This window comes from Callionymus lyra, chromosome 17, assembly GCF_982586985.1.
Source record: "Callionymus lyra chromosome 17, fCalLyr1.hap1.1, whole genome shotgun sequence".
NCBI classification, from domain to species: Eukaryota; Metazoa; Chordata; class Actinopteri; order Syngnathiformes; family Callionymidae; genus Callionymus; species Callionymus lyra.
This window is the reverse complement of record NC_141834.1, coordinates 18621214-18648861: the sequence shown is the minus strand read 5'-3', so window position 1 is coordinate 18648861 and position 27648 is coordinate 18621214. Positions and strand designations below refer to the sequence as shown.

Sequence of the window (27648 nt, the reverse complement as noted above, 5' to 3'; positions counted from 1 at the left end):
TAAATATTCGAATTATTGAATTAAATAACAACGAATTTTACCTTTCAATATTTAAACGATTAAAATCCAATATTAAATGAAACAAATCAAACCTTTGTATTTAGAAATTATAAAATTAAAATAAATACATGGGAAAAAATAAAACATTAATATTATTATTATTTTTAATAACATGTTTTGTTTATTTATTTATTTGATATTCATAACCTTCAATGTTATTAATGTAATTCTATGTTAACCAACTTCGCCGGTAGATGGCGACGTTGCGCAGTTCAGCTCAGTAAACCTTCATTGTTTTGTCGTCGAAGAAGATAAACTGGTGGGAAATTTGACGTCCCGCAAAAAAATGTTTCGAATTTGAACTTTGTCGTCTGAAAAAAGATCCAAATCGGAGCCATTTAAAGACCATCAGCAACATGGATCGATACGTATTGGTTTTATCGTTTTGTCCGGCTGAAGATGTCGATTGTGAGTTTGAAAAAGTTAATAATAGCGAAGTGAATATTATAGTGCTGTCGTTTGTTTACTCAGAGCAGATCAATGGTTGTATTTGACGATATAATCAACATTAATATCGACTTTAGCGTAAATACTGGATGTTGTCGTGTTAATGGAAACGTGTAATAAACTATTGTTTGTTTGTTTGTTGTCACGTAGTTTCTAAAATGATCAGTGACGTGAGCTTTTTAAATGTTTATCTAATTCTAGATCTACAACAAATAAAGCAGCTTCATGGTCAACTTGTGGAATTCTCGGATAAAGAATCGTCCAGAGCAGAGTCAGCTCTTCCAGGTACAGCAAGAAATGTTTTCAAATGTGTTGTTATTTGCTTCTCAAAACTAAACAACACTTTATTTCCCACTGCAGCTTGTTCTCTCAGTGGAAGCCCTTCATGTCAGAGATGGTATTTTGCCATTCAGGCTTTTCAAGGAGAATCTCAGGTGTGATATTTAAACTTTTATTGCAATATTCAGTACTTCAAATGAAAGTTTGTCATCCATGAATGAAAGAAATAACAGTTTGGTTCTCAACGGTGTGTAAAAGCTAAACATTATTTGGACAAAAACAATCTGTGGATCTGTGGAGCGAATGTCATCCACAATGTTGCCAGATCCACAATGATGTAGATAAAATGGAGGATGAATCTGGGCAAGGGCTCGTCTTTTTTTAAGCATTTTCATCAGACGAGTCGTGTGCACCGCTGGTCAGTTACACATCGGTGCTCCAGACGTAATGGTTTCCACAAAATGAGCCTCAGATCGAGGTCTAGCTAAAGTAGACATGGCAGTTATAAACAAATGGGGAAAGATGGGATTATGCATTATTAATTTGGATTAGATAAAAAGACGACTTCAATTATAGCTCTGCGTAGTATATGAAGAGGCTGAGAAATCCATGTTCCCAAAGGGCCACTGATGCGAGACTCGGGGAAAACTAAACATCAAACGGATTATACTTAATAATAAGTATCTTAAAGATACCATTAATCTTAAATGACCATTCAGCAAAGCCATGAATGTTTTTGGAATATTAAAATTTAAAAATGATGTGTCATATTTTAAACAAATACTAAAATAATAATTAGAATAAGTTATTCATGTGTTCTTGCATTATTTCTGATGCACTTTATTCCCCTAGTTTTGCAGTCCAGACTGGGAAGAGGTCGGAAATAAGCTTTCAAAGAGTGACAGCGAGGAAGAGAAGACGAGCACGTTGGAGAAATGTCTCGGCGTTCTGGCCGACCAGGACAACGCCGAAGACGAGTCGACGCAGACAGAGTAGGATCTTGTTTACTTGTCCTGACCTTTGGAAGGAACTGTATCCCACGAACAGAAGATCTATTTATACGTTTTAAAAGTCAATATATTTTTTTATTCATTATTTGAATCGTTTCTCATATTTTTTATTATGGGTGTGTATTGGTAAGAATCTTTCGATATGATTCGTATCAATATACGGGTTCAACAATACGATATACTGTGAAACTGTAGTAACAAGTATATATGTGTAGTATTGTCCAGTACTTGACTCTGGTGTTGTAGTATTTACAGACCACATGACTCTTGACGAAGTCGTCACTACTTTCATTTGTTTTCAAACCAAAATGTCCAAACATCAGCTTTAAAAGATGCTGGAGTCACTGTATCCTCTTGTCCTCAGTCATCGCCATGATCTTGAGGGATTTCATTGTTACTTTAGCTGTGGAGGATAAAATGACTGCTGCCATCTAGCTGCTGGAAGTTTAATTGCAACACTAAAATGAACAAAAACGCTGTGAATAAAAAAAACAAACAAATAAGTTTATTTTAAATATATATAAAACATTTTTTTTAATTAATGTATATATAAAGTAAAATGCCAAATAATACATGAGGATTTGCAAGCAAAAAAAAAAATGGTTCTGATAAATATTGATACGGTATTATGAAAAAATATTGCATTATTTAAATGTTTCTCTTTTTTTTATATACCCTACAAGTACATTTTTTTTTACTTATCTTAACATTTTTTCTAGAGGTGTTTATTGACAAGAGTCTGATAAATATCACAATACAGGGTTAACGATACAATATATTGTGATAGTGTAGTAACAAGGATATATGTGTAGTATTGTGGAGAATTTACAGACCACATGACTCTTGACAAAGTCGTAACTGCTTTCAACTGTTTTCAAACCAAAATATGTCCAAACATCAGCTTTAAAAGCCGCTGGAGTCACTGTATCCTCTCGTCCTCAGTCATCGCCGGAATTTTGTAGTTCCTTTAGCTGGGGAGGACGTAACGACTGCCGCAAGCTAGCGTCCGGATGTTTAATTGCCTCACAAAAATAAAAACGCTTTGAATATTTCCATGTTCATTTTTATATATAAATGAAAAAAAAACTCTAATTATTTTGCACATCTCATAATTTATCATATTTTTCCTTCCCCTGCAGGCTGATTGAAGAGGCAGCTGAAGGTCTTCACCTTCTCTCTGACAAGCTCCCCCCACCAGGTAGAGCATCATACATACAAGTGTGTGTGTGTGTGTGTGTGTGTGTGTGTGTGTGTGTGTGTGTGTGTGTGTGTGTGTGTGTGTGTGTGTGTGTGTGTGTGTGTGTGTGTGTGTGTGTGTGTGTGTGTGTGTGTGTGTGTGTGTGTGTGTGTGTGTGTGTGTGTGTGTGTGTGTATTTATATATCATATGTTTCCTCTGGGAACTGCCAACAATTCAAGTGAAGTTTTTTTTCATCCAAACTTCTTCACAAGACACTCCAACTGTGCCGTTTCTCCTCAAATGTATTCAGGTAAAGCCCTTTTAGACGTGCTGCTTCTGTCCTCTGCGGAGGAGCCCCCTGCAGCGAGGGACCTGCTGCCTCTGCTGGGAGCCCTTAAACACATGAGCTGCTGGCATTCTGCTAAAATCAATGTCGTCACACCCAACACAGCAGGGTGAGAATTATCCTCCGAGGCCGCCAGGGGGAGTCATTGAAACGACTGGGGTGGGCGGTCAAATAATTGGTGTTATAATGATTGTTCATGGACGTGATTGAACATGATTGCAGGTGGCAAAAGATAGCCGCGTACCTCGGCGCTGATATGACGGAGGCTGGAAGCTTGTGTGACTGTGTCAACAGCCAGGATCTGTGGAGAGGAGGTCTGCTGGTCAGAGAAAAGAAAGTAATGAAACTCATTTAAAAACATTATAATCAGACATGTTTCCTATTCCCTATCCATTTTATTTCAAGCAGTTCAGTTCACTTTTTTTTTGTAATTTAGTTTCCTCTGAAATGGTAAAAAAAAACTTTAAAAACTGAACTCTTTGATGTGGATTTCTTTCCTCCCTCTGTCTGTTTCTTTAAATAGATCATCCATCTTTAGATATAAAAAAAAAAAGTTCTGGTCTCACAGGAGTTTTTAAAACCCCCCGAACTGTTGCTATGTTGACGTTATTAAATGAGTCATTCACTACTTAATGGGCAGAGAAGAAGATTTTCAGATTCATTCGAGGAACTAAATTACTCATTATATTTGCCGAGTGCATTTGGATCATCTGAGGATTAATTACCGGCAATATTTCATGCATTATATAAGAAAATATATGATGTAAAACAGCTTTGTATCCAGAGAATAGAAGAAATAGAAGAACAAGAGCCAGAATCCAAGTGAAGATGACACGGTATGATTTAAACAAAACAACTAATTCTGAGCCGTGTAAAGATAATACAGCCTCGTTCGCGCTCGATTTCCTCTCGACAAATAAAAATGAGAGCGAGTTGTTTTAATCACCATAAATATGGATCAGTACAGTAGCATCTTGAGCTCCAGAGAATAACAAAATGATGAAACTGTTGCAAACTGAAGAAGAGACTCCGTAGATTTATTTTTTTTACTGTTAATCTTTTTTTCTCGTACGCAGGCACGTAGTGCAGAAGATAATGCCGCATGTGCTGGAACATTTGGTTCCTTTCAGAGTCACTCTTCCATACTTGAGCCATTGTCTCAAATAACCCACTCAGTTCAAGCGATGAGTTCAGCAGAGTTTTTGGGCAATTTTGTGCAGAGGAAAAAATCACGAATGAGCTTCGGGTTTACAGCACTTGACTCGACCTTCTTTAGGGTCACAAGTGTGTCCCGGAGAGATGCTTGAGTCAAGTAGTATGAACTAGGGCTCAGTAATACTACGGCAACCAGCGGAGTTATACTACAGCGACTCTTGGAGTAATACTACAGCAACTTGTGGAGTAATTCTAAAGTGACTTGCAAAGTAATACTAAGGTGACTTGTGGAGTAATACTAAGGCAACTCCTTGAGTAATACTAAACTGACTTGCAGAGTAATACTAAGGTGACTCGTGGAGTAATAATAAGGCCACTCGTTTAGTAATTCTAAAGCGACTTGTGGAGTAATACTAAGGCAACTCGCGGAGTAATACTAAAGTGACTTGCAAAGTAATACTAAGGTGACTTGCAGAGTAATACTAAGGCGACTCGTGGAGTAATAATAAGGCCAGTCGTTTAGTAATTCTAAAGCGACTTGTGGAGTAATACTAAGGCAACTCGCGGAGTAATACTAAAGTGACTTGCAAAGTAATACTAAGGTTACTCGTGGAGTAATACTAAAGTGACTTGCAAAGTAATACTAAGGTGACTTGTGGAGTAATACTAAGGCAACTCGTGGAGTAATACAAAGGCAACTCGTGGAGTAATACTAAAGTGACTTGCAAAGTAATACTAAGGCGACTCGTGGAGTAATACTAAAGTGACTTGCAAAGTAATACTAAGGTGACTTGCGGAGTAATACTAAGGCAACTCGTGGAGTAATACTAAACTGACTTGCAGAGTAATACTAAGGCGACTCGTGGAGTAATACTAAATTGACTTGCAGAGTAATACTAAGGCGACTCGTGGAGTAATAATAAGGCGACTCGTTTAGTAATACTAAAGCGACTTGTGGAGTAATACTTAGGCGACTCGTGGAGTAATACAAAGGCAACTCGTGGAGTAATACTTAAGTGACTTGCAAAGTAATACTAAGGCGACTCGTGGAGTAATACTAAAGTGACTTGCAAAGTAATACTAAGGCGACTGGTTTAGTAATACTAAGGCGACTAGCAGAGTAATACTAAGGCAACTCGTGGAGTGATACTAAGGTGACTCGTGGCGTAATACTACGCCAAATAGCGGAGAAATACTATGGCGACTCACAGAATGATATTAGGGAAACTAGCGGAGTAATACTACAGCGAATCGCGGAGCAATACTATAGCTCAAAGAATAATACTACGGCAACTTGTGGAGTAATACTACAGCGACTTGCAGAGTGATGCTACAGCAACTAGCGGAGTAATACTACATTGACTCGTGGAGTAATAATAAGGATCCTTGGGGAGTAATAAAAACTACTGGAAGGGCTTTGCTGTAATGGGATTAGATGGGATTTTTAAGTGAAGACAGAATCCTCTAGTAGTTATATTGCGTTTAACCGGTTAAACAATGATTACAACCCTTGACTACACGTTTAGAAAAACATTGAAACCCCTAGTATGAACACAATAATATGAAAGATTTTACTTTTGTATTATTTCCTAGGTCAAAACCAGTGACCAAATTAAGATAAAGTACTTTCTGGTCCAAATGTGAGTAAAAATCGTCTGTGACATTGACCCAAGAAAAGTCAGTCCAGTTTCTGTCTCAACGGTCACCATTTTATTGAGTAAACATGAGCATGAAGGGTAAAGAAACTGATGATCTTGGGGCTGAAACAGTGTGTGTTTTTTTTCTTCGTTTTCCAATCTGCTTTTCCATTAAAGTGCCACCCTGCTCAAGTGCCGCATCTGTCTGGACAGACTCGGACAATTTGGGGCTCCGGGTCTCAGACTTCTCCTGGGATATACCCACAGATGCCTGTGACGCCTTCCCAAAGTTAATTTAGTGCAAAACTTTTTCTTTTTTTTTCTTCAGGTCAAACGTCCAACGATTCAACCTAATATGTGAAATAATGATGCCATTCTTTTGGCTAAATGTCTCATGAAGGATTGTTTTTGTGTGTGTTTCAGTTTGTGTCAGAGCTTTGTTTCGAGGGCTTTTCGTTGCGATCGCTCTCTCTTCATTCCCTGCAGACTCTTCTTCTTAATGCAACTGGTCCAGAACACCAACAAATGTCTGAGGTGAGTCAGCATCCTCTCAGTGGCGAGAGCATCAGCATACATATGTAAATGTATCAGCCTGCACAATATAGTCAAAAGAATGTGAGGAGAAGAGCGTCTGTCGACATACCTGAATAAAACATCTTTGTATACATTATTTACTGTCAGAGGATGTGCAGAATATAGATGTTTTTTTTCCATCTGTGTGTCTGGCAACTGCAAAAATGATTAGAAAATAAGAAATAAAAGCTGCAAAGATGAACAAATCAAGACGGTTATTATGACTTTCATCTTTAGCATCGATGATAACGATCCCGGCTGGAGATCAAAGGCGCGTTGAAAAGTAAAAAAGATCAGAAAATAAACAGAGACGTCTGAAAAGATAAATAAAAAGTCAAACTGTGTTCTAATTCCATCTACGCTGCACGCAAACTGTTCGTGGAAGTCGTCGCGCTCGTTATAAAAAGAATGTTTTATGAGGCGAGATCGTGTGTGTGTGTGTGTGTGTGTGAGATAGTTGCCGCTCGGCGCAGACACAGATGGCGCAGATTATATTGGCACATAATTAAAAGAAAATCTGCAGACGACCGAACGATCACACCTGAAGACTGCTGGGTAACAAACAACCAACGATTTAATGACAGTCTCAACTGCGGCGTTCAAATCTGTGGACGTCGTCACGATTTGCTGTCAACGAGTGTTGTTTTTATTTGCACGCTATGCAACATTTTGACATTTACTTCTGTAACGATCGGTAAAATTTTTACAAGTCATGACTCATCAAGTAGAACTTGATTCCAGAGTGTCCAACGATAATTCTCGAAACGGAAACGGAATTTTGAACATTGCAGTTACATTACTTCGACACATGGGGGAGCCAGAAACGCATGTTGAAATCCTACTCATTGGGACTTTTTTCTAACAGTAACTTATTTTTGTTGAAATGAACAAGCTAAATTTGTTAAAAACGAAATTAACAGGAAGATCTAAATTAATAGCAGGATGATGTGGAGTTTGTTGCATTAACTAACATCACTATTGTAGGAAATTTTAATAAGAAGAAATAAACGATCCCTAGAAAATTGTCGGAAAGCTGAGAACTAGAGCTTTATAAGTGAAGTCCTTCGCATATAAAGATGAATTTTTAGCTTAATACTCACACAAACGAGTGTTCAAACTTGATACATACAATTATTTTTAACCCTGTTTGTTTCGAATTTACCAATAGATATATTTATGGATTACAGCTACAGATAAAGGGATAATATTGAACTACTATGATCAGTAAATTGTATGTATGGCAAACCAAAGTTATTATTTCTTAGTTAGAATAACCCGTTTTATCTACGATTTCCTTCCTTGTTAGTAGTTAGAGGTTGAAACATCTCAAACAAAAACAAGTTTGTATTTAAGTAAACAGTTTTACACGACAAATGTTATCGTAGTTTGACAGTCAACAACACATAATGGATTCAGTAGCTTCCCGTTAAGGTAAACAATTAATTCCCCGCTTGTTTTTCAATTCTTTAAGGCTTTCTCTCCTTAATTAAGTCTCTCAAGTCATTAAAGCTCTGAATGTCAAACTAATTAAAAGTCATTCTTTACGTACAGGATTTATTCTTTACCGTTCTTGAGGGCAGAGAGTCATGTCCGTGATCGAGGGATGACAAAAGAAATCAACGGGTCAATAAAAGACGACATTGTTCTATAAACTGAACTTTTTAATTCCGCCAAAGAAGAAAGTTATTCAAACTTTGTGATAAATACCACCTTTGCGAGGAGTAGAGATGTATATCTTTTCTCGTCGTCGGTCTCATTAAAAGACTGGACGACAGCGTCTGCTGAGATCACAGACATGTGTTGTTTAATGTTCTCGCAGCACGTCGGCAGATGCTCGTGTGAGAAGAGCAGAGTCAACAAACCACTGCGATTTATCGGGTCAATTTATAGGAAAATGGAATATTCTAATCATCGGCTGTCGACGGAAACACACACCAGGTGTGAAGAGTTTTCACTGAGTTTGAATTTAACATTTCAGATGTTGAAACTTGTATTTCTGTTAATTTAAACTTTTATTTTTTTTAAGAATACGAATTTTCTTGAATAATTAAAAAAAAATATTTTGAAAGGTTGATTTTTTTTTTTTTAATTCAATAATTAAATTCAATAATTAGTTTATTTAAAGGTATACCATTTTCATACAATAGTGCCAATATTAAATTAAAAAATATTACATTTAATTATTGGTATTTTGAGTTTTACATTTTTGAAAATATTTAAAATTAAATGATATAATTATTATTTTAAAATATTTCTAAATGTATATACTTTTAAATTTAACATTGAGGGTGGCTCTATTATATGAAGATTTTATTTTAAATTTAAAACAAATAAAAAATATTGAATTTAGAATTAATTTTTGAATAATTTGTCAACAGTATAATCTTTAATTATTTGTGTTTTAGTTTTATTTTATTTTCAATAATTAAAAAAAAGAAGAATTATTTTATTATTATTATTACTTTTCTATATAAACATTTTGATTAAAATTGTTCAAAATAATATTATAAATGCAAAAAAAACAAAACACAATTTCAATTAAAAAAATTAAAAATTCTAAATGATTTTGTTTTACGCACTATAGACTCAAATATTTTTACAAATGTTCAGTTCTCTTCTTCAAGATCAGCTAAACCTTCTTCCTCTGCATCTGTTCCTTCTCTCCAGGTCTTCCATTACTATGCTCCGGTCCTAGACCTGCTCCAGATCGTCAACCTTCAGGATCTGCCGCCGTACCTGATGTCCAGCACTTACTTCCAACTGTATCCTTGTTCTCCGAGTCAACCGTCGAACCTCCTTCTCGAACCTTCTAGAACTTTCTAGAACCTTCTCCAACCTCCTCCAACCTTCTTGAACCTTCTCCAACCTACTCCAACCTACTCCAACCTACTCCAACCTTCTCCAACCTTCTCAAACCTTCTTCAACCTTCTCGAACCTTCTCAAACCTTCTTGAACCTTCTCGAACCTTCTTGAACCTTCTTGAACCTTCTCCAACCTTCTCGTACCTTCTTCAACCTTCTCCAACCTTCTCGTACCTTCTCGTACCTTCTCCAACCTTCTCCAACCTTCTTGAACCTTCTCCAACCTTCTCGTACCTTCTTCAACCTTCTCAAACCTTCTCCAACCTTCTCCAACCTTCTCCAACCTTCTCCAACCTTCTCCAACCTTCTCCAACCTTCTTGAACCTTCTCCAACCTTCTCGTACCTTCTTCAACCTTCTCGTACCTTCTCGTACCTTCTCGAACCTTCTCAAACCTTCTTGAACCTTCTCCAACCTTCTCGTACCTTCTTCAACCTTCTCGAACCTTCTCGAACCTTCTTCAACCTTCTCGTACCTTCTTCAACCTTCTCGAACCTTCTCGTACCTTCTCGTACCTTCTCGTACCTTCTCCAACCTTCTCCAACCTTCTCCAACCTTCTCGTACCTTCTTCAACCTTCTCGAACCTTCTCGAACTTTCTCCAACCTTCTCCAACCTTCTCCAACCTTCTCCAACCTTCTTCAACCTTCTCCAACCTTCTCCAACCTTCTCCAACCTTCTTGAACCTTCTCCAACCTTCTCGTACCTTCTTCAACCTTCTCCAACCTTCTCGTACCTTCTCCAACCTTCTCGAACCTTCTCGAACCTTCTTGAACCTTCTTGAACCTTCTCCAACCTTCTCCAACCTTCTCCAACCTTCTCGTACCTTCTTCAACCTTCTCGAACCTTCTCAAACCTTCTTGAACCTTCTCCAACCTTCTCGTACCTTCTTGAACCTTCTCGAACCTTCTTCAACCTTCTCGTACCTTCTTCAACCTTCTCGAACCTTCTCGTACCTTCTTCAACCTTCTCGTACCTTCTCCAACCTTCTCCAACCTTCTCCAACCTTCTCGTACCTTCTTCAACCTTCTCCAACCTTCTCGTACCTTCTTGTACCTTCTCGAACCTTCTCGAACCTTCTCCAACCTTCTCCAACCTTCTCGTACCTTCTTCAACCTTCTCGAACTTTCTCCAACCTTCTCCAACCTTCTCCAACCTTCTCCAACCTTCTCCAACCTTCTCCAACCTTCTCCAACCTTCTCCAACCTTCTCCAACCTTCTTCAACCTTTTCCAACCTTCTCCAACCTTCTCCAACCTTCTCCAACCTTCTCCAACCTTCTCCAACCTTCTCCAACCTTCTCCAACCTTCTCCAACCTTCTCCAACCTTCTCCAACCTTCTTCAACCTTTTCCAACCTTCTCCAACCTTCTTCGACCTGACATGACCCAGTGTTGCCCCAAAGTTAAAGAGCAAATTTTACATTTTAAAAACCTTTAATTGGCTTCTTCACCCCGAGGCGTGTCCACAGTCGCCTCAAGCAAATGAACTTTCCTAAGACTTTTCAATCCGGGTGTTAAATCTTCTCTAAACACGTGCGTGACATGAAATATGAAAGTTATTGATCTTCACCACACGCCGCACACGACTGTTGAACTCGAGGGTCGATTAACGCTCGTGACCTTTCGACGCTCCAGAGCTCGCCTCTCGCCTCCGCCTTTCTTTTTATTCAACCTAATCGGACGGTAGTTTCACATCTAACACAGAAAAGATACTTTGATCGTCTGTCACTTTTTCAAGAGGACATCTCTAGTGAGTGATGATGCTAGAGCTGCCTTATTGATCTTGTCACTTGTGGAATGGGTCGTTTTTTTTGTTTTTTTTCCTTGAGGTTAAAAAAGAAAAGTGTTTACTTTGTGTTAAAGAAAATGTGTTTTTTAAGGGGTGTAAGAAAATATCAATTAACTATTGATATTGTGGGTATTTCACGCTACAGTTCAAGAGATTCATTTATTTTATTTATTTTTTTTATTCTTGCAAATCATATTTTTATCATAGTTATTTTATAATTTATATTTTGATAAAGTGTCTATAAAATAAAACATTTAATTCGATATTTTAATTTTGCAATTAACATCAAGTATTTTCTGCATTTGTTCATTTTTGAGTTGCAATAAAACTTCCAGCCTCTAGATGGCAGCAATCGTTACGTCCTCTGGACTTAAAAGGAATGACGAAAATCCTAGTGATGACTGAGGACTAGAAGATAAATACTACAAATATATCCTTGTTACTACAGTATCGCAATATATGGTATTGTTGCTCCTGTATTGTGATCAAAGTAAGTATCGTTCAAGATTCTTGCCAATACTTGCCTCTAGTATTAATACCTTTATGTATTTTTCCTTAAACTTACTTGACTAGATGTCTTTTGGAAAAGTTTTTTTTCATTTTTGTGTTTACGTGATTACGTCCTCCGGACTAAAAGGAACAAGGAAAATCTTAGCGTTGACTGAGGACGAGAGGATACAGTGACTCCAGCAGCTTTTAAAGCTGACGTTTGGACATATTTTGGTTTGAAAACAAATGAAAGCAGTTACGACTTCGTCAAGAGTCATGTGGTCTGTAAATACTACAACACCAGAGTCAAGTACTGGACAATACTAAACATATATCCTTGTTACTACAGTATCACTATATATCGTATTGTTGACTTTGTATCGTACCAGATTCTTACCAATACACACCTCTAGTATTAATACCTTTTATGTGTTTTTTTTCCTTAAACTTGCTTGACTAGATGTCTTTTCGAAAAGTCTGCGAAGTCTCGACTTCTCCTGGAGCAGCTGAAGTCGTTGCGGGGAAAAGTATTTCATCCTTGGTTTTTAATTGTGTCGCTTAGTATTAATTAGCGTTTGCTCTCAGGTGGCTGCTCTGCTCAGTCTCTCCTGCACCGTCACTCCGGCCGCTCTGCCGTCGGCGAGTCAGCTCAGCTCGCAGCGCTGGAGAGACGCCGTCGCCAGGACGCCGAAATCTGTCCCCGGTCGGTAGTTTTCGGAAGCTCTGAGCAAATAACACTGTCTGAGCGAGTTCCCTCGCTGTTGACCTTATTTATAGGAAGAGCAACTGCCTAAATCCTGCAAACTTCCCTCACGAGGGCACAGAAAGTGTTTCTTTCCTCGTGAATGTAGTTGCAGGATTTTTGCGGAGAGAGAATATATTTGTTATCCACTTGTAAATAAAACATGTTTTTGATTTAATATTACCCGTGGGTCATATCAAGGTCATTTTTTGACTGTTCATATTGCTGCCAATAAAGTTGTGTTGACTGTTGAGCGTTTAAAAAAAAACAGCTGCTCTCTCTCTCTCTCTCTCTGTGTAGTCCCTGATGTAGAGGTCAAAGGTGAGACCACGCACTACTTACTGCTGGTCCAGGGCGCAGACGTCGCTGGAGACGGGGAGCTCTGCCTGGTCAGGATGCTCTACTCCAGTAGTCAAGTTAACGGCGCGGCTGCCATGGCAACAGTCTCCGGGATGCTGGCGGAGAAGAGGTCGTCGGCAGGAGGTACTTCGTTTTTTTGTTATCCGTGGAAACATGTTTGGTTTACACACTTTTTTCTGAATGTATCGAAGCATATTATCGAAATATTCAGTGGTTGATTTTAACGTTTAAAATGTTGAAACTTTGAATTTTGTGATTTTTTTCAATTATTAGTATAAAATTAAATCAATATTTTTTATATTAAAATGTGACATTTTTCAATAATTGGATTAATTTTTTTTTTTTTTTTCAGTGTTTAATACTTATTCCAATAATTAAAAAAAAAACATTTTTCTAAATTCAATTTTCTTTTTTATTCGCATTAAAATAAATTTTAACTGTAATTTTACTGTGGGTCGTTTTATAGCATTTTTAATTCATATTTTACTATAAAGGAAAACAGATTAATTTATTTTTTAATCAGCAAAGTTTAAATCAAATTTATTGATCAGGTCAAATATGATCGTACTTGAGTATGAAAGTATATCAGAGCCATCAAAATATTGAATTCGTTTTAACTTTTAATTTCATTTTGGCATGTTTTGGGTTTTTTTGGTTAGAATTTAATTATTTATATGAATTTAAAATCATTGACACTATTTTACCAACTTCCCTATATAGAATTTAAATGTTTAATTAAGAACATGTATTTGAATTATTGGTATTAAAAGGTCAAACTGTATGTGGAAAAATAATAATAATTTGGATTTTTATTTGAAATTGAATCTTTAAAAAAAATCAATTTATTGTTTAAAGTCTCAATAAAAAATAATCAAATTTTCAACATTAAAAACATTAAATTCAACCATTCAATACACTATAATGATGACACTGATATACTTGCATACTAAAGTACCATCATATCTGATCTGACACAATCATAAATAAATGTTAACTTTGTTGCCGCGTCAACAAGTTTAATTCCATCAGAAATGTGGACTTTCTGTGTTATCTATTCGTGTTTTTGACTCCTTCATGGCTTCTATACAGAGGCCGGTCAATACATTCTCCCGTTAGCACACTAATGAAGACTTGAATCAAGGAGAAAAACTAGGAATGCAAGAAAAGAGGGAATGCAGAGAAAGAAAGTTGAGTCATGGAGGAAAAGTGCATTAAAATGCCGGAGAAACCTGTGTTGTTAGAAATCTTCTCAAAGGTTTTCAATAGAGAACGACGACAAAAGAGGATGTTGCTTGTGCTTTTTTTTCTCTCTCTAAATGAAGTCAAGCATATTTGTGGCGAGAGAGAGAGAGAGAGAGAGAGAAAGAAAGAGAGAGAGAAAAAGTTTGTCTTTTTTTTTGTAACTTTCATAGCGATGTTCAACATTTATCTGCTCCTAGCACTTATTTCACACTCCATTCTTCATCTGACAAACGTTCCAGAAAGTTTCGATTCAAATATTTCACACTCGAGTTGGTTTGCAAATCAGCCATTCTTGCTCTGCTCTTCATTCTCCACATCAACTAGCCGGCGCCGCGGGCGACGTCCTCCTCGCTCTGCCCCGTCGCCACGGTAACGACCTGCTGAAGAGGGAGGCGAAGGTGCTGCGACTCCAGACAATGGTGCTGAAGGATTACATGAGTAAGTTCCAAGACCAGGAAGTTCTTGGGGGCAGAAAACGTTATCAGCATAAAAGATTGAATTATTTATCTTTAAACTGGAGACGACTCTCGCCGTGTGACGGATGTGACGATGGGGGGGGAAATAAAAAGTCGTTCAAATCCGTCTTGAACGCGAGGGGAGATGGAGAAGGTTCGGCGGAGATTTAGGTTGTGTCGATGACCCCTAGGTGACCCCTGAGTTGGCTGCTGGCGAAAACGTGCTCGGCATGATTAGCGGTTTGGAATCCTCGCTCGTTCTGCCAGCGTTCAACTCTGCTTGTTTAAAAAAAAAAAAAAAAAAGTTGGAGACACGGCTTTTGCCAACTGAGGCCAAACCCATTTTAGTAATTGGATGAAAGACGGCGATAACTACCGCGATGAAATATTGTTTTCCCGGTTGTTTTAAATGTAATTAGCTTTAGAAACTTCATAAAACAAGCTAAATATTTGACTGCCTCCATTCATCACAACATTTCACAGTAATTAAATGTGTGAGTTGTTTATCTTTTAGATTTAGATTTACACACTGAATACTGTCCTACACTTGTTTGGGAACTATTTTATCTTTGGTTTATTATCATTAGAGCAGCTATTTGCACCTAGATATTCCATCTAAATGATACATTTTTAAAACGTGCCATGACGCGAATGGCAGTGAACTCAGTCAGCCAGCAGGTGGCAGTAGTTTTACCAGCGTTTATTATTTTTTAAACAATAGACGAAGAAAATGTTTTAAGCCACGCTGCACTTTGAATTCGAAGGCATTTTAATATTCTTTCAATTAATAAAATGTAAACGAAAACGATTTTCAGTAATAAATAAAAAAATTGAAAAATAATTTTATTTTATAAATACAAAAAACGACCTCATTTCAAAAAGACTTAAAAGAGTTTTTCCAATTCATTGAAGTGGAGTTGAAGTTTTTTATTATCTAAAAAGAGAAACGACTTTGGAAAACTTTTTTATTTAATGAACAAACTTTTTTAAATTAAAAAACATGAATTTTAAATATTTGTTTTAGTTGAAGCACCTTTTCGGGGATTTAATAGTTTCTGCACAAATGTCCGACTAAAATGATGTCCTGAGCCCAATGTATGAAACAAAAACGGTGTTAAAACACTCCCAGCCAATCACAGCTGGAGGCCGTCGACACCGAGTCTGGTTCTGCTCCAGGTTTCTTCTAAAAGAACGTTTTTCCTTTTGTGAGTCACTCATTGTTAATTCGCTGCAAACTGTTTTTCTTTTCTCCCATAAAGTCTAACTTAAACGGTTAATTGTCTTGAGATCATTTTCTTGTGATTTGACACTAAATAACTTTTAATTTAAACTTTTTCACTTCAATCAAAAAATGAAACGTGTTGAAACATGTTTGTTTTTTTTCATTTAAACGAAATTTTTAATGAAAGCAATTATTATTAATTTGGAAATTTTATTTTTGTAGTGAAGCTTCCTGAAGTTCACGTTGAACTTTTTTGCCGTTTTTGAGTTATTTTGCAACAGATGAACGCAGATGATGAAATGACTTCCATCTCTTTCTTCATGTTTTTGTGCTTCTGGAGTCCAAATCTTTTTTAGCTCAACATGACCCGAGATTGAGGTCGGATTTTTTTTTTTACCTTTAGTATCCATTATCAGAATAAAAGCTAAAGATGTTGAACTTACACTGTTTTTGCTAGCATTTTATTTGTTACTTTTTCAAAAGCACCTTTTCCTGTAGCAACTATTCGGGACACTGATGATCCTGGTAAGCAGCCCAGAGCGGTCGTTAGCATTTCTTACCTTCACGGTACAATCCCTTCTTTCTTCAAAGTGAACAAAAACTCTCAAGTTCATGAAACGCCCGACGAAGCCCCAGATTACCCATTCTCTTCTTTCTCTCTGGGCAGCATGTATGGACGAGACCAATGCATTTTTAATGTCTTTTAACTCATGATTTATCCATCGAATATCGACTCAATTATCAACAAAGGGTCGACCCAGATGAAAGATACTGGATGTATATTGTTCTCGTGGAAAAAAAAAAAGTCTGATTCAACTCTTGCTTGTGTTGCCTGTGGATTCAAGAGTTCCTGTTTCAACTTGAATCTTGAATAATACGAAGATGCACCTGAGAAGGGTTTCTACCTCCCACACAAACACACTTTGTTTTACTTTGTTTTTTCAGAAAAGAAAGAAGAAGCTTCGTCCTCGCCTTCGGTCAGTGTCACTGAGCTGAAGGCCATCCTGCGTGTGGTCAGGGAGCGATACTACGAGATGCCCGCAGATGACCAGCAGAGCATGGACGCCACGAGCGCAGGTACTCTGGGAGCTGTGAAGGTCGATGCAGCCCTCGGTCACGTCAATCTCGCCGCACTATCCTGAATCCTAAAAACACACCAGCCTCCTTCATTAGTCCGTCTCTTTCTCACAGCAACACCTTTAATTTACAACAAGTGTGTCGTGCGATTGACGTGTGGTTAGAGAGACAAACCACTAAATATAAAGTGTTGGTTTTATTCAAACACATATTTGACATGCCAATGCTTTTTACAACTGAAGTGCAGCGACACGCATGACGACGGAAATTGTTGCCTAATAACACGTTAGTAGCAAATGATCGGCTATAAAAACACTAGATGATTGACAGGTGATTCTGCCGACCAACAGAGCAATCATTTCCAAATATTCCAAATACTTGTTTTGAACCAAACACAAAAGTGGTTTGACAAGAAATCCACTAAAGCTAGAGAGAACTGGAGAGAAAAACTGATATTTTGACATGGTCATCATTTCGTTGAGTCTTCAAAAACAGTTTAATATCTTTCAGAGAGCGCAGACCTCTGCCAAGCAGCTCATATTTTGGTTATGTTTTTTTGTACCCAATATTGTTGCTGTAAATTTACTTTATATATTTTCTTATATCCATAACACGCTCAGACAACACACACAGCTTAGAAGAAGATAATAATACAAATGCATTAAAACCATGAATGTAAATAAAAAAAAGTTTCTTTCTTCCGTCGCGTTATCTCCTTGGCAGAGATAAACCTTTTTTTAAACGCCAAGTCCCATCATGCAACAGTTTAAGCTCTTTACCATAGGAAACATGTCGAGGTGTAAATAATCTTCACCTGATAAACGATCATCAACTTTGATAAGTCAAGGATTCATTGTCTTTGGCCTTTTACGTTTTTGAACGAAAACAATACGTTAAGCAAAGCAACAAGTTCCCAAGTGGCCGCATTGTGTACTGCAATTAATAAATATCGATATCATCTTAGTCTTTAATGTTCACTTTTCCCCTTAAATATTGACGTTAATAGATTCTAAAACAAAACACATTAGTGTATGAGTAAATAAATATAGTTATTCTTCAACCAGAACATTTTTGATGAATATTGATATACTTGAATAATACTTTGAATAGTGTAACAATGATTTATATCAAGTTGTTTTGATTTAAAAACATTTATTTTAGATTGTAAACTTGAGTTTAGGTACATTCTATGAAGGTCAAATGTTTATTTTGTTTTATGTTTCGTGTCCCGGGTCCGACTATGATCTGGCTTCTGTGCCGGTCTTTGTTTATCCTGGAGATGTTGCCTCAGCTGTTTTTCACGGCCACAAAGAAGGCTGTGATGTAAACATGGACGGGATGATGTGAGCTTTTCTTTCCAGATAATCCTTTCGCCCGCCCTCGGATCTACAGCTTTTCGGTGGCGACAGAAAACATTCTTTATAATCATTCATTTTTCAGCATCAATTTGTCTGCGTCTGGCGCCCTTGTGAATGGTCGTGTGTGGGCAGATGCTCCGTTGTCACATGAATCACTATTATCTCTTCAATGAACGCAGCTTACAGCCAGTATTCATACCTGGTGTCATCCCTGGGCTCCTAAAAGCAGAGTAGCTGATGATGTGGTCGCATTTGTTTTGGTTCCCATCTGTCAAGAGTTGAGAGTGTGTGTGTGTGAGTGTTGTGTTGACTCTTGCACCATCACTCACACTGTGTTCTTTAGTTTTAACTACAAGACGAGATGTTTGTTTGTGATGCTGCAGTGGAAAGTTGTTGACAGCATTGTTGGGCAGATGCTGGAAATAGATTGTGTGTGTCGGAGGCTGGGATCGAGGTGTCCTTGTTGTTTATGGTGAGCGCAGAAGTTTCATCAGTTCTACTTTACGTTCTATAACTCACTACTGTTAAGTTGGATTCTTGCCGAAATGTATGAAATGCGGTCAGAAATATGTTTTTTATAAATACATTTAGTTATATTTGATTAAGATTCTTTGTAAAACAAGGTGTTTAGTTAAGTCTTTACCTCTCCGTGACCATCTTAACCATTTTAACTTGTACAATATCTGTCAAATACTCAACATTACTCTGGGTTTTTGGCTAGAATAACAGTTCCATTCAAAAAATACAAGAAATGCAGCAATTCTTTCAACTGCATTACATGATAATACCTGTAAAATGTCAGGAATAAAAACTGTTCAAAAGCAAACATTTACTTACAACACGTCAGATACTACTTATTATTAACTTGCCAATGGATTCAGTTCTACTCCACCTTCAACAACTCACTCGCACAGAACATGTCGTCCGGCTGAAATAAAATCACTTTCCCACTCAAACTGAAACACGAAAGGCCACTGACTCTCTCTCTTCTTCTCAACCCCTCTGAGTGAACTCAGCCTCTGCTTAGCTTCTTAAAACATTTAGTATTCCCACTTGAATTTTGACGATATTGTTGTCAATAAAAGAGGCGTTTATACAGTTTAATATCCTGACATTTGTTTCCATGAAACTGTATCAAAAGCACTGTATTCATTTATTATTAATAGTTAAAATGCAGATATTCACTTGTATTTCTCCTCTTGTGAAATACAATGATGGATGTTTGAATTCATTCAACTGATGTTAAGAAGAATAAACCATATATCCTTGTTGGTATCGTGATGCCAGAGTCTAATCGATAGAATAACGATAAAGTGAACTTCCTGGTGTGAACTTCCCATTCAAAGTTGGGTTTTCCTTCTATTTCTCCGCAGGTCTCCTCACGACCGACGACCAGGAGGTCTGGCCGGAGAAAAGCGTCTTGTTCAACGTAGAGAACCAGCAGAAGAGACGACAGAAGAAGAGGTAGGATCCCGTCGTAAGATGTTCCTGACGAGGATAATGAATATACAACGTTTGTTTTTTTTTCACCAGGATGGGTTTGTTAGGCCCGGGATCCAGCGACAGCCTGCTGGGACCAAAGGAAGGTCAGAGACCGACCGTGACGTTGCTGGACGCCAAAGAACTTCTCAAACACTTCACTTCGGATGGAAAACCTACTGCGGAGCTGCAGCCACTGTCTGTGGCCAGAAGGTCAGATCTTTGCTGCTCGAATATTCACTAGTGGATCCTGCAAGCATGTATTTGTATCATTACTCTACAAGTGTACTTTTTTTTTTTACATATGTTAACATTTTTTCTAGAGGTGTTTATTAACAAGAGTCTGGCAATATGATACAGATCTCAATACAGGGATACAATATATAGTGATACTGTAGTAACAAGGAAATATTTGTAGTATTGTCGAGTACTTGACTCTGGTGTTGTAGTATTTACAGACCACATGACTCTTGACGAAGTCGTAACTGATTTCATTTGTTTTCAAAAAAAAAAAAGTCCAAATATCAGCTTTAATAAAGGATTTCTGATTCTGATTCTGATTTAAAAGCTGCTGGAGTCACTGTATCCTCTCATCCTCAGTCATCGCCGTGATCTTGAGGGATTAACCTGAGGAAGGTTATAATGACTGCTGCCATCTAGCTGCTGGAAGTTTAATTGCAGCACTAAAATGAACAACAACACTGTGAATTGAAAAAACGAATTTGTTTATTTTAAATATATATAATTTTTTAAAAATTAATTTATATATAAATTAAAACGCCAAATAATACATTAGGATTTGCGACCAAAAAATTAGATACAGTTAAATATTGAAACGGTATTGTGAAAAAATATCGCATTATTTAAATGTTTCCCTTTTCATCATACCCTACAAGTACAATTTCTTTTTTTTTAAACTTATCTTTACCTTTTTGTCTAGAGGCATCTATTGACAAGAGTCTGATAAATATCACAATACAGGGTCAACGATACGATTTATAGTGATACTGTAGTAACAAGTATATATTTGTAGTATTGTCGATCACTTGACTGGTTGTTGTAGTATTTACAGACCACATGACTTGTCGAAGTCGTAACTGATTTAATTTTTTTTCAAACCAAAATATGTCCAAACATCAGCTTTAAAAGCTGCTGGAGTCACTGTATCCTCTCGTCCTCAGTCATCTCCAGGATCTCTCAGGGTTTCATTGTTCCTTGTCTGCTGCCATCTAGTGGAAGAATGTTTAATGAAAATGTAATGAAAATATTAATATTTGGTTAATGTTAAATAAAATAATGATTTTATTTTATACATATTTAGATATATACTACAAAAATAATGATAAAATGAATGATGAAGAAAATTGTTCTTTCTCTCCCCTTCTTCTTCCCATCAGTCAGAACATGTTCCTGCTGACCCCGGATCTGTCTCCAGGCAGAGTTGGTCAGATGTCCTTCAAGGCGGCTGCAGCCTCTCATTACCACGGCATCGAGTGAGAATCCAGTTCTTTCTTCATGGTTTCCAAGTGATTTGTACGACCTTTTCCTTCTGTCAACGGTTCTGAGTCATAACTGTTCCGTTGATGGACTCGTTTCACAACCGACTCCAGAAGAACCATCTGACCGTGTCCCTCCAGGTTCTGTCTGGACCAGCAGCGAGCTCTGGAGCGAGACCAAGGCTTCGCTCGACTCCAGTCGCGTCTGATCCGCTACGAGACCCAGACCACCTGCTCCAAGGAACCCTGCGCCCTCCCGTTCGCTCTAAGTCCCGCCCCCTCGCCCGCCATGGCGCTGCTGGACCCGGGAAGCGTTCCCGACGGAGAGACGCTCCAGAACGCCGACGTGGCGCGACTCAAGCACCGGTCCCGGGACACGGACGGGGTCGGGGGGCCGTCGAAGAAGAGGTCGGTCGTCAATCTTTGGTTGGACTCTGAGATCCTGAACTATGTCGTGTGAACCTGCCAGGATGGTGAAGTCCGAGAGCAGCGACTCGCTGTGTTCCCAGAGCAGCGCCAGCAGCAGCGGAGCTCACCAGGCCCTCAGGAGTCTGAGGCTGCAGAGCAGCAGGTCCCAGTCCACCTCCTGTGTGACGCCCCCCTGCTCCACCAGACCCACCTCAGCCGGTAAAAACACATCACAGTCTCAGGCAAATTAATTATGACCGAGGAAAAAGTTGTTAGTGATGATAAGTTAAAAAAAAGGATAAATATTTAGTAAATATTTGAGTAGGTTGAGACATAAATAGTCTAATAGTAGTACAACTGATAGGACTATTTTTACAAGCGCTGTAAGAAAATATAGATAAGCTTGAATAATAAATAATAAATTGAATATTTAAAATTTAAAAAAAAATATTTACAGTATATATATATATATATATATATATATATATATATATACTTAAAAAAATATATTTGTCGTCTCTGTATTTTTATTTTAACTTTACTTATTATTATTATTTTTTATTTACATTTAAAATAAGTATTTATAAAGTTATATAATAACTTAATTTACAATTAACATGCAAACATTCACAAGGGTTTAATTTTTGTGTTGCAATTAAACTTCCGACCACTGGATGGCAGCAGTCATCACGTCCTCTGCAGATCCTGGCTATGACTGAGGATGAGAGGATACAGTAAAAAAAAAAAAAGAAATTAAATCACATAAAATCAAATCATTATTATATTAACTATTAACCAAATGTTTGCAATTTTCGTGTTGCAATTAAACTTCCGGCAACTAGATGGCAGCAGTCATTACGTCCTCCGCACCTAAAGCAACAATGAAACCCTGTGAGATCCAGGCAATGACTGAGGACGAGAGGATACAATGACTCCAGCAGCTTTTAAAGCTGATGTTTAGACATATTTTGTTTTGAAAACAAATGAAAACCGTGGCGACTGAGGACGAGAGGATACAGTGATTCCAGCAGCTATTAAAGCTGATTTCTGGACATATTTTGGTTTAAAAAACAAATGAAATCAGTTACGACTTCTTCAAGAGTCATGTGGTCTGTAAATACTACAACACCAGAGTCAAGTACTCGACAATACTACACATATATCCTTGTTACTACAGTATCACTATATATCGTATCGTTGACCCTGTATCGTACGTATCAACAGATTCTTGACGCCTCTATTCAAGGGAATAATAAAGTCGATCCACTCGAACTTTTAGGGACCTTCTCGACTACATTAAAGTTGAATCTTCCTCCGCAGGTTTGTCGAAGCCCTCGTCAGCAGACAAAGCGAAGGCCGGTGATCAGAGGAGAAGGAGTGACCCTCCCGAGGATAGAACATCAAAGGAGTCTCGCTCGCAGAAGCACAACAGGGTGAGTAACTCGTCTTCAATGCCAGCGAACAAAGTGGACCCTTGAGTGAGTCACGGCGGCCGAGGCTGTGAGGAGGTGATAGCACTAGTTATTAAGTGTTAACAGCAGGTGCCGTCGCTTCAAATGGATCCAGGTTAGTCCACGTCCATGTGGCTTCATGCAGAACAAGGACAGATATCAGCAATAGATGCTCCCGGCTCTGAAGCCTCTCTTCAGGCCGCTCTAATAAATCCTCCTAAAACTCTGAACCTCCAGTCAAAACTCTCCTTGGCCTCGCTCCAGCGTCTGGGTATCAAACCTCACAAGACGCCAGAGAACCACTCGGAGGTGCGAGCATTTCTACAGCAGCAGGAGAACGAGAGAACGTTTTCTGTCCGGAGAGACACGGCTGCTCATTTCACAGTTGACTTTTCCTTTTTTTCAGATAAAGTTTGATTTTCCAATTCTAATAAATTCAAAAATATTTTTGACCACCATAAAGTATCTAAATTCGACAGCACTGTATAGATTTGGAAAAAAACTTATTTTAACACTATTATGTCTAGGCTTTCAAATGACATTTACATTTTTACCATATACATATTTTTTTATGAACAATTATGCAAATAATCACAGCATTTGTTTATTTTTGCAATTCAACTTCTGTCAGCAGCTAAAGGAGCAATTACATGTTTGACTGAGGACAAGAGGATACAGTGAATCCAGCAGCTTTTAAAGCTGATGTTTGGACATATTTTGGTTTGAAAACAAATGCAGTTACAACTTCGTCAAGAGTCATGTGGTCTGTAAATACTACAACACCAGAGTCAAGTACTGGACAATACTACACATATATACGTGTTACTAAACTATCACAACACCAGAGTCAAGTACTCGACAATACTACACATATATACGTGTTACTAAACTATCACAACACCAGAGTCAAGTACTCGACAATACTACACATGTATACTTGTTACTACACTATCACAACACCAGAGTCAAGTACTCGACAATACTATACATATATACTTGTTACTACAGTATCACTATATATCGCAGTACATTTTATTGTCAGATTCTTACCAATACAAACCTTTATTATGAATTATTATTTATGGCTCAGAGTTTAAAGCAAATGAATGTCTGTCATGTGTTTTATTGAGTAAATTGAACGAGTGCACTTTACTTTTACAACTCATTTCCTGTCTCAATGATCGTATCCACATCTGTGACCTGTCAAATTTCAAATCATTCCTATTTTGGTTGCGTGAAAACTTAATCTCTTCACGCGAGTCGTCAGAGGGATTTGTTAAGTCCTTTTTCCAAGAGGCAAAAATGTCGCGGCGCTTCTGTCTGCGAGCCCCGGTTTATAGAGGTCGACGATGACTTTCAATCAGTAAAATGCAAATATAATTTGAATATAAAATACTTTGTTAAATATTCATCTTGATGTTTTGCCAACAACAGTATTGTATCAAGCGGTGAAGGTACGGAAGCTCCTGGAGAAATGATTACATTCTCCAACGTGCAATTCATCATCATACCAGGAGCCATCACACACATTAATGGAACCACACACACACACACACACACACGCACACGCACACGCGCACACACACACAAGCGTCGTCCACATCCTGTCCTTGACTTGCACTGATTTACGATAACTATGCAAACAGGCCCATCATTCAAACTGGAGTACGGGAGGAACAAAGTGCACTTTTCTGGAACGATGATGGCCTTTTATTCCAGAGCGAGGGATTAAAAGCAGTCTGCTGGCACCACTCATGTCTCCATGTAATTTATGGACCATTGCATCAACGCTCGCGGCGACAAGATTGAAGCTGGATTTATGTTTTGAAGAATGTGTTTGTGGCTTGTCAAATACTTGTCTCTGGTCTCGGCGGGACGTCAGTGCGAGACGAGCTAATCCCAGTTTGTGGCTTTTTATTTATAGATTTACAGGCAGTCGGTCGTGCAAAATGTCCTTTTTATATCATTTAGAGAAATAAACAATGCACAATGTTTTTAAAATCATATTTAGAAGCAAACAAATATGCAAATAATAATTATATATTATATAATTATATAAATATATTTTGTATAATTTATAAGGAACAACTATGCAAACTTTTTTATATAAAATTTAGAAGAAATTGACTATGCAAAATGTTATTTTTCATTTCATTTAAAATATATAAATGATGCAAAATGTCATTTTTAACTTTGTTTAAAATATATAAATGATGCAAAATGTCATTTTTAACTTTATTTAGAAGCAATCAAACGTGCAAAATATATGTATTTTCCACATCATTTGTTAGAAATAAACTATGGAATTTTTATTTTATAAATCTAATTTTTAAGAAATAAAATATCGAAAATTATATTTTTTAAATCTAATTTTTAAGAAATAAACTATGGAATTTTTTATTTTATAAATCTAATTTTTAAGAAATAAAATATCGAAAATTATATTTTTTTAAATCTAATTTTAAAGAAATAAACTATGGAAATTTTTATTTAAAAAATCTAACTTTTAAGAAATAAACTATGGGAAAAACGTTTATTTTAAATGTAATTTAGAAACCATCAACTATAGAAAATGTTATTATTTTAAATCTATTTTATAAGAAATAAACTATGGAATTTCTATTTTATAAATCTAATTTTTAAGAAATAAAATATGCAAACATTTTTTTTAATCTAATTTTTAAGAAATAAACTATGCAAACAGTTTTTTAATAGTGTATTTTTTAAGAAATAAACTATGGAAATTTTTATTTTATAAATCTAATTTTTAAGAAATAAACTATGGAATTTCTATTTTATAAATCTAATTTTTAAGAAATAAAATATGCAAACATTTTTTTTATCTAATTTTTAAGAAATAAACTATGCAAACAGTTTTTTAATAGTGTATTTTTTAAGAAATAAACTATGGAAATTTTTATTTTATAAATCTATTTTTTAAGAAATAAACTATGGAATTTCTATCTTATAAATCTAATTTTTAAGAAATAAACTATGCAAACAGTTTTTTTTATAGTGTATTTTTTAAGAAATAAACTATGGACATTTTTATTTTATAAATCTAATTTTTAAGAAATAAAATATGCAAACATTTTTTTTTTATCTAATTTTTAAGAAATAAACTATGCAAACAGTTTTTTTTTATCTAATTTTTAAGAAATAAACTATGCAAACAGTTTTTTATAGTGTATTTTTTAAGAAATAAACTATGGAAATTTTTATTTTATAAATCTATTTTTTAAGAAATAAACTATGGAATTTCTATCTTATAAATCTAATTTTTAAGAAATAAACTATGCAAACAGTTTTTTTTATAGTGTATTTTTTAAGAAATAAACTATGGAATTTTTATTTTATAAATCTAATTTTTAAGAAATAAACTATGGAATTTCTATTTTATAAATCTAATTTTTAAGAAATAAAATATGCAAACATTTATTTTCTTTAATCTAATTTTTAAGAAATAAACTATGGAATTTCTATTTTATAAATCTAATTTTTAAGAAATAAAATATGCAAACATTTATTTTCTTTAATCTAATTTTTAAGAAATAAACTATGGAAAAACTTAGTTTTTTTTAATGTAATTTAGAAACCATCAATTATAGAAAAAGTTATTTTTTAAATGTAATTTTTAAGAAATAAACTGCAAAATATTATTTTAAAAATGTAATTTAGAAACATTCAACTATGGCAAATGTTTTTTTTTAATCTATTTTTTAAGAAATAAACTGCAAAATATTATTTTTTAAATCTAATTTACAAACAATCAACTATGGCAAATGTTAGTTTTTTACATGACTTTTATATGATTAGAGTCTTCTAAGTTTCTTCATTGATTTATAAACGTGTAACTAAATGTAAAACATGTGATTATTCCTGACATTATAATCTGTCCAGAACGAGTCCAATAACGAGCGTAACGTGTGACAGATGCTGCAGGAGGTTGTGACGACGAGCCTGGAGCAGAGCGGGATCGATGCCGAGCACAAGTGCTTTGAGTCCTGCAGCAAGAGACTGTTTGATATCTCCAAGTTCTACCTGAGGGTGAGTCTTGATCCGCCGTCTGTGCGTCGCCGCCGCCCGTTTCATTAGCGCCTCTGATGGCGAACGTTCACCGCATGCTGGAGTCCATCCGTGGACAAACTCGCTCTTAGATCCGAATCAAAAACCATTCTCGTGTTTTTTTGTTGCTATTTCTGCTCTTCCCCCGTTGAAAGTACGATCACGTGTTCACTATTTTAAAACATTTTATCGCCGGAAACAAACCCAGGATCTGAAAACGTCTCGCGGCCTCCACGACGAGATGAAGAAAGCCGCCTCCAGCAACGTCAAGCAGGTGACGTCCGTGAGCATCAAACTTTCATCCTTGTCTTTTATTAATGGAGTCATTTCTCGCTGCTGCTGCAGGTCGTCGACTGGGTTCTGGAGAAAACCTCCAAGAGGAAGTGACTCGCAGCAGATTCAACGACTCGTGGATTTAAACAGCATATTTTTAATGAATCAGTTTTATGATGGAATAAAGTGTATTTTCT

The 27648-nt window shown here is 36.6% G+C and overlaps 1 protein-coding gene across 1 annotated transcript; it reads left to right on the top strand.

Annotated features, from left to right (window-relative positions):
* Nucleotides 1-328: 328 nt before the first annotated feature.
* mtbp (MDM2 binding protein) lies at nt 329-27648 on the top strand. Its single transcript, XM_087812557.1, has 23 exons — nt 329-468; nt 709-792; nt 868-941; nt 1639-1778; nt 2936-2994; nt 3285-3429; nt 3543-3657; nt 6536-6646; nt 9353-9447; nt 12284-12350; nt 12409-12526; nt 12866-13048; nt 14492-14605; nt 16790-16921; nt 19653-19743; nt 19813-19971; nt 21156-21251; nt 21396-21662; nt 21724-21881; nt 22983-23095; nt 27047-27160; nt 27387-27452; nt 27524-27648. The coding sequence occupies exons 1-23, from the start codon at nt 417-419 to the stop codon at nt 27563-27565; spliced, it is 2595 nt and encodes an 864-aa protein (XP_087668683.1). The 5' UTR covers nt 329-416; the 3' UTR covers nt 27566-27648.